Source organism: Babylonia areolata, chromosome 9, assembly GCF_041734735.1.
Source record: "Babylonia areolata isolate BAREFJ2019XMU chromosome 9, ASM4173473v1, whole genome shotgun sequence".
Classification (NCBI taxonomy): domain Eukaryota; kingdom Metazoa; phylum Mollusca; class Gastropoda; order Neogastropoda; family Buccinidae; genus Babylonia; species Babylonia areolata.
Window position 1 is genome coordinate 1110001 of NC_134884.1, and position 18013 is coordinate 1128013.

General features: G+C 42.5%; 1 protein-coding gene across 5 annotated transcripts in view; it reads left to right on the top strand.

Moving 5' to 3' along the window:
- LOC143285977 (protein fantom-like) overlaps positions 1 to 18013 on the top strand; it is an 84794-nt gene that overhangs the window by 46 nt on the left and 66735 nt on the right. For 3 of the 5 annotated variants that reach the window (XM_076593438.1, XM_076593441.1, XM_076593442.1), the window contains exons 1-8: positions 1 to 46; positions 1515 to 1634; positions 2549 to 2699; positions 5698 to 5753; positions 6797 to 6891; positions 8382 to 8563; positions 14441 to 14470; positions 17516 to 17602. The exon at positions 1 to 46 is cut by the window's left edge and continues 40 nt beyond it. In XM_076593438.1, the coding sequence (XP_076449553.1) occupies positions 1574 to 1634; positions 2549 to 2699; positions 5698 to 5753; positions 6797 to 6891; positions 8382 to 8563; positions 14441 to 14470; positions 17516 to 17602 (662 nt within the window). In that variant the 5' untranslated portion in view covers positions 1 to 46; positions 1515 to 1573. The remainder of the gene's footprint in view (positions 47 to 1514; positions 1635 to 2548; positions 2700 to 5697; positions 5754 to 6796; positions 6892 to 8381; positions 8564 to 14440; positions 14471 to 17515; positions 17603 to 18013) is intronic. The other 2 variants (XM_076593439.1, XM_076593440.1) reach the window with 2 other exon arrangements.

The window sequence follows — 18013 nt, forward strand, 5'->3', positions numbered from 1 at the left end:
TCAATATTTTCAAGCCACTGGGACAGATTTACCTCATGAACCTCAGGTGAGTATGTATAAAACACCATGTTTAATATTAGAGTTGATTCATTTGCTGTGTTTCAGTAAATTCTCACCAAGAAAAGGGATTCGCGGCCACATGTTTCGTTCAGTGCAAAAGTTGTTGTCCTTGGTTGCAATGGCGGCCTACTGAGATAAGAGAGCGTCTGCTTATTTTTCGCACGGATTGTTTTGGGTGCTGTTAGAATTAGTCGGTTCGTGAATCATACTATGTTCACGGGTAACAGTACCGCTGTAAAAAGTAATAAGGTGGTTTGCTGATCAAAATTTTGGTGTGGGTTCGTTTGATTCACTGGATGTGAGGAAAAATCATGTTGTGACTTGTAGTTCTTATCAAGTTAGTCTGCTGAGCGAGAGGCAAGTGCCAGAGGCAAGTACCAGTGACTGGAACTTTGCCGTGATATAAAGAATAATGGGGACACAACACAAAGAGCATATGATAGTGACATTTAACCTTTTTTTTTCTCTTTTTTTTTTGGGGGGGGGGGGGGGGGTAGTTGTTTTTTTCTGTTATTGTGTGATGCTGATATCAACACAGTAGCTATGACTGGGCATGTCCATTGACGTTGCACAACAATTTTGTTTACTTTTTTTTTTTAAATTCAAAAACAACATAAAAATTAGTTAGACCTGCAAGAACATCGAAACAACAAAAGTAGTAAGCAGTGATTGTAAAATAGGTAACAAAATGATTAAAATTATGAAAGTATGTATCACTGCAATGATCTACAGAGGACAGCTGGTGTGTGTGCGTGTTTGTGTGCATGTGTGTGTGTGTGCGTGTGTGTGTGTGTGTTAGTATAGCATAGCATGATATACTCTATTTTTTGGTAAAGGACTTGACTTCATATTTAAGTAAACCTTGCATTTTGCTATGGCAGATAGTGAGATACTTTCAGATTCAAGTTTGAGTTAGTGAGTACACGAGCTTACATATTTGACACGTTACACAATTTCATTTACAAAGTTACTGATAAGTATACTGCTTTTGAATGAATATTGCTTCAGAGATGTGGATATAAATGAGCTTTGTACATATATGCACAAAAAAGAGTTTGAATACAGTACAAATGGATAGCATTGTGTATAAATAGAAAAGAGTAGCACCAGACTAGCAATGCTGTCATTTGAGGTGAGCAGTTTGAATTGATCTGTAGCCACAGGAGATATATACAAATACTATATCTGCATTGTGTTCTCTCTTTTCTCTCTCTGGCCCAACTTCCAACCCCTCTGTACCTCACAAGTGCTCTTTCTCTCCCTCTCTGCCCCCTTCCTTTTACACTCATACACACACACAGAGAAAAAAAAGACCCAAACACATAACATAACACGCACACACACACACACACACGCACACACACGCACACACACGCACACACACACACACACACACACACACACACCCCTACTATACACAAAGAGAATAATATCAGAAAATGAATTTGTTTTAGGTAGACAGTGAAGCAAGTGACGGTGACCAACTTGAAACCCTCAGGGATCAGTCAGCTGCATGATGGCTGACGACAGTATTCCAGTGAAGGATACCAGCAACAATGCTTTCAGAAGTGCAGGTACAGCACTCATCATCACTGCTCTCTCTCCTCTCTCTGTCTGTTTAGCTCACTCAGTATGGCCAGTCCTCTTTTCTCCTCTACACAGACCCCTCGGATGTCCAGTGGGTGTCTGAATGACCCAACCTTTAGCTTCCGTCGTCAGAATTGTGGTATTCTTTGTCAACATTCACCTCTTCAGTATAAGAGCCTTCCGCTTGCAATATTTTGATGGTGGTAATTGGGGTGAAACGCTGTCAACGTCGTCTCTTTCGCCGTTCGTATGGAGAGAGTTAATGCTGTATGATAATGGTGAGGATGATAACAAGAGTAATGATAAAGATCACTGTGAATAGTAGTTTGTGTGATTTATAATTATATAAAAATTAATGTGGTATTTCTGTGCATCTGGAATGAGTCAAACGAGATTAATGCCCCATGTTGTGTGTGTGTGTGTGTGTCTGTCTGTCTGTCTGTGTCTGTGTGTGTGTTTTCTTGTCTTGATTACTGATAAGTGATAACATTTATTGACAGGAATGTATATTGGCACTGAATGTGGTAATGGTGTTGATTTGTGTGGTTATAGTATTGATTGTGTGATGACAGCATATAGACTGAATGAAAGTGATCATGGCTCTGAATGGTGTAATTTCAGTACAGAATGAGATCATGCCATTATAATGGGTAGAAGTACATTTCTTTATCACAGGGATTTCTGTATGGGTATTTTGGTGATAATTCTAACATTGTTCTTAAGGTTTTGTTTTTCATTTGTTTTACTTTGTTTTGGTGTTAAGACACATACTTCGGTAAAGCACCCACCTGGGCCCTGGTCGCAAACATGTCAGAATCACAAAAACTCAGTCACTTCCACTTCCACCCATGTGTTATTGAATGATGTGGTGATGGCACCGAGTGATGGGATTCGAACACAGGCCCAGCAGCCCTGGACCACAAGGCGACCCAGCAGAGGCGGCAGGTGTCCAAGTGGGCCCGCGACGAGCTGGAAGACAAGTACCTCCGCATCCACGAGGAAAACCTGCTGCTGAAGAAACATGCACGCAAACAGGAAGACAAAATCAAAAGGTACTGATTTAGGGTGTGTGTGTGTGTGTGTGTGTGTGTGTGTGTGTGTGTGTGTGTGTGTGTGCATGCATGTTTGGGTGTGGATGTGTGTTTGTGTGTGGGGAGGGGAAGGTAGTGATAGTCAGTTAGAATCTTATTCTAAGGTAGTAAATTGAATAAAGAACTGCTTGTTGACATCTAAAAAAACAAACCCAAAAACAAAAAAACAAAAAACAAGCTCAAAAAGCAAACAACGTAACCAATACAAAGAAAAAAACAAAGTTTGTCTCTCTGTGTGTGTATGTGTGTGTGTGTGTGTGTGTGAAAAGTCAGTTTTATTCTATGGTAGTAAATTGAACAAATAACACCTGCTTTTTGACATAAAAAAAAGAAACAACATAAACAAAACAAAGGAAAAACAAAGTTGATATGTGTGTGTGTGTGTGTGTGTGTGTGTGTGCAGTATTATCATTGTTATTATTGTGTGACTGTTTCAGATGTGTGTGTGTGTGTGTGTGTGGTGTGTGCAGTATTATCATTGTTATTATTGTGTGACTGTTTCAGAAGTGTGTGTGTGGTGTGTGCAGTATTATTATTGTTATTATTGTGTGACTGTTTCAGAAGTGTGTGTGTGATGTGTGCAGTATTATTATTATTATTATTATTGTGAGACTGTTTCAGAAGTGTGTGTGTGGTGTGTGCAGTATTATTATTATTACTGTGTGACTGTTTTAGAAGTGTGTGTGTGGTGTGTGCAGTATTATCATTGTTATTACTGTGTGACTGTTTCAGAAGTGTGTGTGTGGTGTGTGCAGTATTATTGTTATTACTGTGTGACTGTTTTAGAAGTGTGTGTGTGGTGTGTGCAGTATTATCATTATTACTGTGTGACTGTTTCAGAAGTGTGTGTGTGGTGTGTGCAGTATTATCATTATTATTGTGTGACTGTTTCAGAAGTGTGTGTGTGGTGTGTGCAGTATTATCATTGTTCTTACTGTGTGACTGTTTCAGAAGTGTGTGTGTGATGTGTGCAGTACTATCATTGTTATTACTGTGTGACTGTTTTAGAAGTGTGTGTGTGGTGTGTGCAGTATTATTATTGTTATTACTGTGTGACTGTTTCAGAAGTGTGTGTGTGGTGTGTGCAGTATTATTATTGTTATTACTGTGTGACTGTTTTAGAAGTGTGTGTGTGATGTGTGCAGTATTATCATTATTACTGTGTGACTGTTTCAGAAGTGTGTGTGTGGTGTGTGCAGTATTATCATTATTACTGTGTGACTGTTTCAGAAGTGTGTGTGTGGTGTGTGGAGTATTATTATTGTTATTACTGTGTGACTGTTTCAGAAGTGTGTGTGTGATGTGTGCAGTATTATCATTATTACTGTGTGACTGTTTCAGAAGTGTGTGTGTGGTGTGTGCAGTATTATTATTGTTATTACTGTGTGACTGTTTCAGAAGTGTGTGTGTGATGTGTGCAGTATTATCATTATTACTGTGTGACTGTTTCAGAAGTGTGTGTGTGGTGTGTGCAGTATTATTATTGTTATTACTGTGTGACTGTTTCAGAAGTGTGTGTGTGATGTGTGCAGTATTATCATTGTTATTATTGTGTGACTGTTTCAGAAGTGTGTGTGTGGTGTGTGCAGTATTATTGTCATTACTGTGTGACTGTTTCAGAAGTGTGTGTGTGGTGTGTGCAGTATTATTATTGTTATTACTGTGTGACTGTTTCAGAAGTGTGTGTGTGGTGTGTGCAGTATTATCATTATTACTGTGTGACTGTTTCAGAAGTGTGTGTGTGGTGTGTGCAGTATTATTATTATTATTGTGTGACTGTTTCAGAAGTGTGTGTGTGGTGTGTGCAGTATTATTATTGTTATTATTGTGTGACTGTTTCAGAAGTGTGTGTGTGGTGTGTGCAGTATTATCATTATTACTGTGTGACTGTTTCAGAAGTGTGTGTGTGGTGTGTGCAGTATTATTATTATTATTGTGTGACTGTTTCAGAAGTGTGTGTGTGGTGTGTGCAGTATTATCATTGTTATTACTGTGTGACTGTTTCAGAAGTGTGTGTGTGGTGTGTGCAGTATTATCATTGTTATTACTGTGACTGTTTCAGAAGTGTGTGTGTGGTGTGTGCAGTATTATTATTGTTATTACTGTGTGACTGTTTTCAGAAGTGTGTGTGTGGTGTGTGCAGTATTATTATTATTACTGTGTGACTGTTTCAGAAGTGTGTGTGTGGTGTGTGTGTGCAGTATTATCATTGTTATTACTGTGTGACTGTTTCAGAAGTGTGTGTGTGGTGTGTGCAGTATTATTATTGTTATTACTGTGTGACTGTTTCAGAAGTGTGTGTGTGGTGTGTGCAGTATTATTATTATTACTGTGTGACTGTTTCAGAAGTGTGTGTGTGGTGTGTGTGTGCAGTATTATCATTGTTATTACTGTGTGACTGTTTCAGAAGTGTGTGTGTGGTGTGTGCAGTATTATTATTATTACTGTGTGACTGTTTCAGAAGTGTGTGTGTGGTGTGTGCAGTATTATTATTATTACTGTGTGACTGTTTCAGAAGTGTGTGTGTGGTGTGTGCAGTATTATTATTACTGTGTGACTGTTTCAGAAGTGTGTGTGTGGTGTGTGCAGTATTATTATTATTACTGTGTGACTGTTTCAGAAGTGTGTGTGTGGTGTGTGCAGTATTATTGTTATTGTGTGACTGTTTCAGAAGTGTGTGTGTGGTGTGTGCAGTATTATCATTGTTCTTACTATGTGACTGTTTCAGAAGTGTGTGTGTGGTGTGTGCAGTATTATTATTGCTATTACTGTGTGACTGTTTCAGAAGTGTGTGTGTGGTGTGTGCAGTATTATTATTGCTATTACTGTGTGACTGTTTTAGAAGTGTGTGTGTGATGTGTGCAGTATTATTGTTATTATTGTGTGACTGTTTCAGAAGTGTGTGTGTGTGTGTGGTGTGTGCAGTATTATCATTGTTATTACTGTGTGACTGTTTCAGAATGGCCACCAAGCTCCTCCGACTGGTCAATGACAAAAAGAAACAGGATGTGGACAGTCAGTATATATATATATACCTTGGTTTGTGTGTCTGTTTGTGTGTGTGTGGGACTGTTTGTGTGTCCGCATCACGGTGTGTTTGTTTGGGTGTATGTGTCCATGTCTGTCTCTGAATTCAGAATGTAGTTAGGGTGAGGCTCAGATGAATGTGTTTGTGTTGACAGCTTCATTTATTTAAGTGTTTGTGTTTTTTTTCTTTTTATATTGTTTCTGTCTGTCAGTATCTTCTATGTAAACTGTCTTTCTTTTTCCTTCTCTGTATATTTGTGCGTGGCATGTGTGTGTGTGCGCGTGCCTGTGTGTCTGTATGTGGCCATGGACGTGTAGAGATATATCGGTGTGTGTACTGTATCTGTATCTTCACGTGAGACCGTTGATCTGACTATATGTTTATCATGAGCTTTTGTTGGGTTTTTGTTGTTGTTGTTGTTATTGTTTTTTTCGGGGGGGTGTCGGGGGGGGGGGGGGGGTTGCACTTTGTCAAACCTCAGCACTCAGCTTGTTCAGGTCTGGCTTTGAAACTTACCTCTTGTATAACAGTGTCCCCCACCACCTCGTAGTGATAGTAGCAATAGTAGTTCATTAGTTCATGTGTGGCTACAGGTAAAGGCTGAACAGTGTTATGTGGTGTGTGTGGCTATAGGTAAACAGTGTTATGTAGTGTGTGTGGCTACAGGTAAACAGTGTTATGTAGTGTGTGTGGCTATAGGTAAACAGTGTTATGTAGTGTGTGTGGCTACAGGTAAACAGTGTTATGTAGTGTGTGTGGCTACAGGTAAACAGTGTTATGTAGTGTGTGTGGCTACAGGTAAACAGTGTTATGTAGTGTGTGTGGCTACAGGTAAACAGTGTTATGTAGTGTGTGTGGCTACAGGTAAACAGTGTTATGTAGTGTGTGTGGCTACAGGTAAAGGCTGAACAGTGTTATGTAGTGTGTGTGGCTACAGGTAAACAGTGTTATGTAGTGTGTGTGGCTACAGGTAAACAGTGTTATGTAGTGTGTGTGGCTGCAGGTAAAGGCGTAGTGTGTGTGGCTACAGGTAAAGGCGTCAGCATTGAGGCAGAGGAGAGGATCATGGAACTACAGGAGAAGATGCTGACCCTGGAGAAGGTGAACGCCCAGCTGAAGGACAAGGTGACTGGATACATAGCTCACTACTACTACTTCTTCTTCTTCTTCTGCGTTCACTCGTATGCACACAAGTGGGCTTTTACATGTATGACCGTTTTTACCCCGCCATGTAGGCAGCCATACTCCATTTTCGGGGGTGTGCATGCTGGGTATGTTGTTTCCATAGCCCACCGAACGCTGACATGGATTACAGGATCTTTAACATGCGTATTTGATCTTCTGCTTGCATATACACACGAAGGGGGTTCAGGCACTAGCAGGTCTGCACATATGTTGACCTGGGAGATCGTAAAAATCTCCACCCTTTACCCACCAGGCACCGTCACCGTGATTCGAACCCGGGACCCTCAGATTGACAGTCCAACGCTTTAACCACTCGGCTATTGCGCCCGTCATAGCTCACTTCACTTCACTGACTTCACTTCCCTGCACTTCAGTTACTCAAACAGGCGTCACTGCACTCGGACAGATCCATATACGCTACACCACATCTGCTAAGCAGATGCCTGACCAGCAGCGTAACCCAACACGCTCCATTAGACTTGAGGGGTGTTGGTGGGGGGAGAGGGGGGGGGGGGGAATGTGGATACATTTTGCAATAGTAAAAGTGATAATGGCAATGATAATGATATACTGGATAAGTGAGACTTGCCTGGAAGTTGAGTTCTACCCTATGAGAGGCTAATCACAATAATAATGATAATGAAAATATCAGTAATAATGATAATAATCATTATCAGTAGTAGTAGAAGTAGTAGTAGTAGTACTACTACCACCAGGTCAGACAGTTCTAGAGTGATTTGGTGAATTTCAAACAACGCAACACAGCACAACACAGCACAGCACATCAAAACACAGCACAGCACATCACAACACAGCACAGTATATCAAAACACAGCACAGCTCAGTTCAGTTCAGCAGCTCGAGGAGGCATCACTGTGTTTGGACAGATCCATATATACGCTACACCACATCTGCTAAGCAGATGCCTTACCAGCAGCATAACCCAACACGCTTAGTCAGGCATTGAGGGGAAAAAGAAAAGCTTAAATAAATGAATGGATACATCATTGAATTGATGAATAATTAAACAAATAAATAAATTAAAGTAAGCAGATAAATAATGAAAATTAATGCGGAAAAAAAGAATAAATAAATAAATAATTCAAAACACAGCACAACACAACACAGCACAACAACACAGCATAACACAGCACAGCACAGCATAACACAGCACAACACAACACAACACAACACAACACAGCACAGCACAACACAACACAACACAACACAACAGTTATTATTATCATTACTATCGGGTCAGACAGCCCAAGAGTGATTTGGTGAATTTCAAACAACACATAACACAATACATCACAACACAACACAGCACAATACAACACAACACATCACAGCACAACACAACACAGCACAGCAAAGCCACAGCACAACACAACACAACACAGTAGAACAACACATCTGTGTGGCCACAGCTGATCCTGGCCAAGCAGCAGATCCAGGCAGTGAGCGGCACCAAGCGGGCCACCCCTTACCCCTACGTACAGTCGCGCATCAACACCGGCATCCCCAAGCCCCAGACCGTGCAGATCGACCCCCGCATCGCCAAGAACATCCGCGTCATGGGGCCCCCCGTCCACCTTGAATCCCCAAAACGGTGGGTAGTCTGTGCTCTGTGTGTGGAGGTGTGCGTGCGTGTGTGTCTGTTTGTTTGGTTTTTTGGTTGATGTCCATCCACATTTGTAATTTTAGACGAAAATCCGTCATCTTCCCCACCCCAACCATGCCTTTAATTATCACTGCTTTCCTACTGTGCATATGTGTGTGTGTGCATGTATGCGTGTATACTTCAGTTTTACGTCTATTCACATTGTGTGATTTTTTTCTTTTCGTCTCCGTCTTGTATCCTGTAGTCTCTTGACCATAGAGATGTTAGAGGCACTGCTGATGACCTGGCAACCAGTACCTGTTTACTGCCCATCATAGCCTCTGGGATGTAGGACAGCAGCAGAGAGGTTTCTTGTGTTGCTGTGTCCATGACGGCTTTGTGAGGGGACGCGGGGTTGTTAGTCCTGTGCTCATCCCCCAACCTGGACCACCAGTGGATTGTTCAGTCATCTGTGCATTCACAGATAGATTCATGAGCATCCCCACCCCCCCTACCCCCCACCACCACCCTCCCCCCCATCCCCCAGCTGGATGACAGCGATGGTCATCATCGATCTCGATGGACACACACCACCACCACCCTTCCACCTGTCTGACTCACTGTGACATAGACATCGCTTCCTGGGAAACTGATGCCCTTGACCGCTCTCGCTGGAGGATGCTGTGCTCTAATGGCATAAAGACAATTGAAAACAAGAGAACGCTGGCCATTAAGAAGAAGCGTGAGCGAAGGAAGCAGGGCTCAACTTCTGGAAACGTTTTCCCTTGCAACACCTGTGGGAAGTGCTGCGCATCCAGAATCAGCCTCTTCTCCCGTATGAGGACACACACCGACAGATAAGCCTACCTGCCTGCTCATCCGCTGGTCCGACGGGAGACTCCATCACTCTCCCTTCCACCTGTCTGGCTTTGCTGGCCCTGCCAGGAGCATCATCTCCCACCGGTATGGCTCAGAGGGGCCCTGTGCCAGCTGGCTCACAGTGCAGGGGGATAGGGGGTGAGCACTGTTCATAAGGTCGCATTCAGGTGATAGCTGTTTGATCAGTGCCAGCTGTTTGATCGATGCCAGATGATAGTTGTTTGATCAATTCCAGATGATAGCTATTTGATCGATGCCAGATTATAGTTGTTTGATCAATTCCAGATGATAGCTGTTTGATGCCAGATGATAGCTGTTTGATCAATACCAGATGATAGCTGTTTGATCGATGCCAGATGATAGCTGTTTGATTGATGCCAGATGATAGCTGTTTGATCAGTGCCAGATGATAGCTGTTTGATCAATGCCAGATGATAGCTGTTTGATCGATGCCAGATGATAGTTGTTTGATCAATGCCAGATGATAGTTGTTTGATCAATAGATGATAGCTGTTTGATCAATTCCAGATGATAGCTGTTTGATCAATGCCAGATGATAGCTGTTTGATCAATGCCAGCATGTTTATCTAAAACTATGCCGCACATGTAAATCATGTCCACCATTTTGAAAGCATCTTGAGAGGGGTATCACAACAACATGCAGAAATTATCACACAGAGCATGATTGGCTGCTGCTTCTGGTGGTGGCTAATGGCACACATCAACTTTAGAATAGAACTGTAAAAAATCCTGAAATTAGCTGACATGTATGTACATAATGGGGCAAATAGCGATTTTTGTGGACATATGTCAGGGCCGTGAAGAAATTAATATTTCCTGAAGAAAAAAGTAACTTTGCTGCAACCTCTAAATGCCTGATAACTAAGTGGAGGCTTACTGTCTGACATCTCTACAACACAGAAACATCTGATGGCGAGGTGAGGTAGATTAACGGGGACTTGAGTTCAAAGACATTAGTGTTTGTAAACAAGTATTTTCAAGGAGAAAAAGTCAGAGAAATGAGTCAACTTCACATTATATCATGGTGCTAGTTTTACATGCTTGTAGTCTTTAAAAGTTGACTTTATATAGTGATGGTGTTGTGGTTCAGATGAGCTCATCTGAAACGGATGAAAAACTGTGGCATGTTCATACTTTCTACTGCTTGTACGGTTGATGGCAATGGACTGTAGCCATGGGTACATGCAGTGCATTGAGAAGATTGCTGACTGCTGCATTCACCTCGTGTCAGTGTGTATAGTGGTGATTTTCACCCTCCTACACAAGTGTGGTGGTGTTACAGTGAGCTGAGCCCTCTGCCCGAACAGTAAGCAGTGTGCCTGGTGGTGGAGGGGGTGGTGGTGGGGGGGTGTTGAGGGTGGTGGATTGTATTGTGTTGTGTTGTATTGTCACAAAATATTCCTTGAGAAAATTGGGCTGCTCTACCCAGGAAAAGTGTATTGAAGCATTGTATTGTATTGTATTGATTGTATTGTATTGTATTGTGTTATATTACATTTTGTCACAACATATTTCTCTGTGTGAAATTCAAGCTGATCTCCCCATGGAGTGTGCGTTGTCACAGTGCAGCACCACCCAGTTTCTCGTTTTTTTCTCTGTGTGAGTGTATTTGTTTTCCTATCAAAGTGGATTTTTCTACAGAATTTTGCCAGGGACAACCCTTTGATTGCCATGGGTTCTTTTACGTGTACTAAGTGCATGCTACACGCAGGACCTCAGTAACCATCTCATCCGAATGACTAGCGTCCAGACCACCACCACCACCACTCAAGGTCAGGTGGAGGCTGAGAAAATACTGGTGAGCGTTGGGTTCGAACCTTTGCACTCAAATCCCACCTTTCCTGTGCTGCCATGTTGTGACTCGGCCACCATGATGGTGACGCGGGTGATTATGTGATGACGCCAATGAAGAGTAGACCAAAATGTACTGTGGTTCGACGGGCGCAATCTGAGGGTCCCGGGTTCGAATCACGGTGACGGCGCCTGGTGGGTAAAGGGTGGAGATTTTTCCGATCTCCCAGGTCAACATATGTGCAGACCTGCTAGTGCCTGAACCCCTTTCGTGTGTATACGCAATCAGAAGATCAAATATGCACGTTAAAAATCCTGTAATCCATGTCAGCGTTCAGTGGGTTATGGAAATAAGAACATACCCAGCATGCACACCCCCAAAAACAGTATGGCTGCCTACATGGCGGGGTAAAAACGGTCATACACGTAAAAGCCCACTCGTTTGCATACGAGTGAACGCAGAAGAAAAAGTAGTAGTGTGGTTCAGTCTTGTGTCACGCTGGTCTGTCTCCCTTCGCTGAGGGTTCAGCAGTGAAGGGGTTAACAGTATGACAGCACTGCACTGACTGGTACAAAAGAGGAATGTCAGTGCAGTGCTACGATGGGTGTTGGGCAGGGGTTTCCATGTTTGAGCATGCAAAGTTATTGGCACTTTGAGCCATTCAAAGTGCATGACAGATTCACACTGTCGTTTGTAGTTCAAGGTTTTCATGTTTCAAGTCATTTTCAGCTCTGCGATGTGGATTTGTAAATTAACATTGTACTTTTTTTTCTGTACTGTGGATTAGCAGTTATCATTGTTAATGATTCCCTGTACAAGCTTTTGCGACTGTGGGGTTTGAAATTATCATTGTGAATTCTTTCCTGTACAAGGCTTTGCTACAATGGGATTTGAAATTGCCTTTGATTCTTTCCTGTACACCACATTGCTGTGTGAAAGATTGAGAATATCATTGTTAATTCTTTCCTGTACAAGATACTGCTTTGTGGAAGATTCAGACTATCCTTTTTGATTCTTTCCTGTAAAAGACATTGCTTTGAGAATGGCAGCATCTCCCCTTCAGCATGTGTGTGTGTGTGTGTGTGTGTGTGTGTGTGTGTGTGTGTGTGTGTGTGTGTGTGTGTGTGTGTGTGTGTGTGTGTGTGTGTACTTGTGTGTGTGTGTGTACTTTGTGTGTGTGTGTGTGTGTGTACTTTGTGTGTGTGTGTGTGTGTGTGACATGAAACAGAGAGGAGGCTCAGCCCCCTGCCCCAGATAATGAGAAAGAAAAGTAAGCTTTTTATTTCACCCCCTTGGTGACTTCATCCACAGCTGGACTGTGCCAGGGTTGGGGCTTGCTTCCTTCAGCTAACACACTACAGGGCTGTGTGTGTGTCAGTGTGTGGACTTAAAACAAACTGGGCAAAGGATTCACATGCGCATATAAAATTGAGAGAAATGATTGTGAATTCGTTGGGGTTTTTTTGGTTTTTTTAACCACACTTCCCTAGCAGTTTTCATACTTTGGGTTCAAGTTAGATTTTTTAATGAATGTATGCATTTTGTAAACAAGGGTGGCTGGTGGAAAACAGTGTTGTGGGTCTGTGAGCAGAAGTGGCAGGGGTGTGTTTTGGTGATGGAGGAAGGAAGGCTGTAATTGTGTAGATTAAACTGAATGACAGGTGAATCAGTGTGGTCATCATTGTTCATTTTGTTCTGGGGTAGGGGTGTGTTTTGGTGATGGAGGAAGGAAGGCTGTAATTGTGTAGATTAAACTGAATGACAGGTGAATCAGTGTGGTCATTGTTCATTTTGTTCTGGGGTAGGGGTGTGTTTTGGTGATGGAGAAAGGAGGGCTGTAATTGTGCAGATTAAACTGAATGACAGGTGAATCAGTGTGGTCATTGTTCATTTTGTTCTGGGGTAGGGGTGTGTTTTGGTGATGGAGAAAGGAAGGCTGTAATTGTGTAGATTAAACTGAATGACAGGTGAATCAGTGTGGTCATTGTTCATTTTGTTCTGGGGTAGGGGTGTGTTTTGGTGATGGAGAAAGGAAGGCTGTATTGTGGAGATAAAACTGAATGACAGGTGAATCAGTGTGGTCATTGTTCATTTTGTTCTGGGGTAGGGGTGTGTTTTGGTGATGGAGGAAGGAAGGCTGTGCAGATTAAACTGAATGACGAGTGAATCAGTGTGGTCATTGTTCATTTGTTCTGGGGTAGGGGTGTGTTTTGGTGATGGAGGAAGGCTGTGTGAGATTAACTGAATGACAGGTGAATCAGTGTGGTCATTGTTCATTTTGTTCTGGGGTAGGGGTGTGTTTTGGTGATGGAGGAAGGAAGGCTGTGTAGATTAAACTGAATGACAGGTGAATCAGTGTGGCTCATTGTTCATTTTGTTCTGGGGTAGGGGTGTGTTTTGGTGATGGAGGAAGGAAGGCTGTGTAGATTAAACTGAATGACAGGTGAATCAGTGTGGCCATCGTTGTTGTTGTTGCTGGTTTTGCTCTGGTTCTTCGTGTACTACTTGTTCTTGTTGTTATCCTTTTATCATTATTAGAATCATCATCATTATTATTATTACTATTATTATTGGTATCCATGTTCGTATTTCTTTTTATCACAACAGATTTCTTTGTGTGAAATTCGGGCTGCTCTCCCCAGAGAGTGTCGCTACACTACAGCGCCACCTTTTTTTTTTTTTTGTATTTTTTCCTGCGTGCAGTTTTATTTGTTTTTCCTATCAAAGTGGATTTTTCTACAGAATTTTGCCAGGAACAACCTTTTTGTTGCCATGGGTTCTATTACATGCGCTAAGTGCATGCTGCACATGGGACCTCGGTTTATCGTCTCATCCGAATGACTAGCGTCCAGACCACCACTGAAGGTCTAGTGGAGGGGGAGAAAATATCGGCGGCTGAGCCGTGATTCGAACCAGCACGCTCAGATTCTCTCGCTTCCTAGGCGGACACGTTACCTCTAGGCCATCACTCCACGTGTATGTAATTGGTTGTTTAAAGGTAGCTTTCCTGATTAATGTTGTTCTTATTTTTCTTCCAGTTCTTGTTGTTCTCTTTAGCATTATCATTCACATTATGATTATTATCTTCATCGTTATGAATATGATGATGATGATGATGATTATCATTATCAGTGGACTAGTTGTTGAAACGAAGCTGTATGTTTGTTTGAATGGTGCGTGCCTGTTCATTGCAGTTCTGTCAATCCCCAGCATCGTCGTAAACTGTAAGGACACAGCTGTAGGAGTGGTCTTGTTTTTCTCTGAATGCTGCGTTGCCAGTTGACCTGACATAGTTGCACTGTGTGTGTGAGAGAGAGTGTTTGTGCACGTGTGATGTAAAGAGTCTGTTGGTTTGATTTTCCCATAGTCCCTAATTCTGTCAGATTTGAAACCCTTATAATATTGTAGGACCTGCTTGCTTTCTACTTCACGTCAGCTTAATAGAAAAAAAAAAGATAACATAATTTTTACACAGGAGCAGATGCCTGTCAAAAAAGCAAACCAAAAAACCCACTGGTCAGAAAGAATTAAGTGGTGGACGACATTACTGACTCAGTCAAAAGCCTGTAAGATGACATTACTGACTCAGTCAAGAGCCTGTAAGATGACATTACTGACTCAGTCAGAAGCCTGTAAGATGACATTACTGACTCATTCAAGAGCCTGTAAGATGACATTACTGACTCAGTCAAGAGCCTGTAAGACGACATTACTGACTCAGTCAAGACCCTGTAAGATGACATTACTGACTCAGTCAAGAGCCTGTAAGACGACATTACTGACTCAGTCAAGACCCTGTAAGACGACATTACTGACTCAGTCAAGAGCCTGTAAGACGACATTACTGACTCGGTCAAGAGCCTGTAAGATGACATTACTGACTCAGTCAAGACCCTGTAAGACGACATTACTGACTCAGTCAAAAGCCTGTAAGATGACATTACTGACTCAGTCAAGAGCCTGTAAGATGACATTACTGACTCAGTCAAAAGCCTGTAAGATGACATTACTGACTCAGTCAAGACCCTGTAAGACGACATTACTGACTCAGTCAAGAGCCTGTAAGATGACATTACTGACTCAGTCAAGAGCCTGTAAGACGACATTACTGACTCAGTCAAGAGCCTGTAAGACGACATTACTGACTCAGTCAAGAGCCTGTAAGATGACATTACTGACTCAGTCAAAAGCCTGTAAGATGACATTACTGACTCAGTCAAAAGCCTGGAAGATGACATTACTGACTCGGTCAAAAGCCTGTAAAAGGAGGAAGATGATGGTGTAAAGTGAGATCTCTTTAGCTGGAAACATCAGGCCACACCAGGGAGCAAGCTATCAGCACACAGACTGTGGTGTGACGGGTGCATCATCAGCTGAGTGGTGAAAGCATTGCACTTCAGATCGGACAGTCCTGGGTTTGAATCCTGGGCACAGCGCTTGGTGGCTTAAGGGTGGAGATATTTCTGATCTCTCCCAGGTCAACAGATGTACAGACCTGAATGTAGGAGTTGGAGCCCACTAACTCCGGGGGGGAAAAAAAAGAGTTAAAACTCCTGGGATTTTACTCCCAAGCGGAAGGAAGTTTCTGATATGACTGACCAAGACCAACCAAGAGCATCCCAGAACTGAACATTATTGAACACTGTTGTGTTTTCTGTGATCTCATAATATTGCATGTGACTGCAGTTAAACGAGTGGTGTGAATTTTAGAGTTAACAAATTAGAATTACATACTTTAAGTATCCAGTTTTTGTTTGTTTGTTTTAGTGAGAATAGAATAATGGTAGTTTAGTAGCCAGCAATACAAGTGAGGGAGAGAGGGGGGGGGGAGGGAGGGAGGAAAAATTGCTGTATGAAATGCTGTTGTTGTTTTTTTGCTGGGTGCAGTGCTGCTATGTGTGTGTGTGATGTGGCTTGTACTACTACTACTTCTGCTGGTGTGCCTACCAACAGTAATGTGGCATTTTTGCTCTTTGTTTTTTTGTTGATATTGTGTGTGTGTGTGTGTGTGTGTGTGTGAACAGGTTTCTTTGCGGGTAATTGCTGGTGTGTGTGTGTGAGAGAGAGAAAGAGAGAGGGACAGATCTCAAAATGGTGTGTGTGTGTTTACCTGTGTTTGTGTCTTTTAATTCATCCCTTTTCTGCAGAAGGTATAACATTGCACATAAAATTTCAGGACTATTTTGAAGATGAATGGTCAATGTTTAGACCGGTATTCTTTTTAGTACTGCCCAGTTTATACAATATAATTGATTCTGTAAACCTTTGTATCAATAAAAAAAAGAAATGTTGGAAAAATGTTTTCAGAACTGTGTTGACTGAGAATAAAAGCGATTTTTTGCAGTTTACTGGTCATGAAAAGAACCTATCTAGGAAAAAACAAACTTCAAGGCAAGACATAGATTAGGTCATGGAATTTACTGTCCAAATCACACCCAGCTGAGTGTAGCATTTTTGAATATGTAGGTTTCCAGACCTGCAGAATGATTTATTTAAGTCCATGTCTTTATGCAAGTGTTAGAAATTTTGTTATTCTTTGAGTATGATTTGTTGTGATTTTATATCTCAGTCTGGATCTGTATGATGTGTTTAGGGATAGTTTTGCATGTTGTGTGTGTTATTATTAAACAGTGGGTGTAATATGCCCATGCTCATGTATTCCTATTTATATATGGTGCGCGTGGGTGTGGGTGTTTGGTCTGTGTGTGTGAGCGATGGTGTGTGTGTGTGTGTTTATGTGATGGTGTGTGTGATGGGTGTGTGTGTGTGTGTGTGTATGTGTGATGGGTGTGTGTGTATGTGTGATGTGTGTGTATATGTGTGATGGGTGTATGTGTGATGGGTGTGTGTGTATGTGTGATGGGTGTGTGTGTGTATGTGTGTGTATATGTGTGATGTGTATGTGTGATGGGTGTGTGTGTGTGTGTGATGGGTGTGTATGTGTATATGTGAGGGGGGTGGGTGTGTATGATGATGATGTGTGTTTGTGATGATGATGTGTGTGATGGTAATTGTGTGATGATGATGTGTGATAATGGTGTGTGTGTGATAATGTGTGATGACGATGATGTGTGTGTGATGATGATGTGTGATGTGTGTATGATGATGTGTGTAATGATGATGATGATGTTTGTGATGATGATGATGTGTGTGATGATGATGATGATGATGATGTGTGTGTGATGATGATGATGTGTGCGTGATGATGATGATGATGATATGTGTGTTTGATAATGATGTACATGATGATGATGGTGTTGATGTGACAGAGTGGCCAGCCCTCCCCCAGCCATGGCCCAGCATCAGCGCTACGGACACAGTCTGCTGGAGGAGACACGGGCCGAGAAAAAACACCTGTCAGTCCCTCACCCTCTACCCTCCTGCCCTTCCCTGCCCATGCCCTTCCCTGTTCTCTCTGTCTGTCTGTCTGTCTGTTCCTCCCCTCTACCCTCCTGCCCTTCCCTGCCCTCTCCTGTTCTCTGTCTGTCTGTACCTCCCCTCTACCCTCCTGCCCTTCTCTGTTCTCTCTGTCTGTCTGTTCCTCCCCTCTACCCTCCTGCCTTTCCCTGCCCTCTCCTGTTCTCTCTGTCTGTCTGTCCCTCCTCTCTACCCTCCTGCCCTTCCCTGCCCTCCCCTGTTCTCTGTCTGTCTGTTCCTCCCCTCTACCCTCCTGCCTTTCCCTGCCCTCTCCTGTTCTCTGTCTGTCTGTACCTCCCCTCTACCCTCCTGCCCTTCTCTGTTCTCTCTGTCTGTCTGTTCCTCCCCTC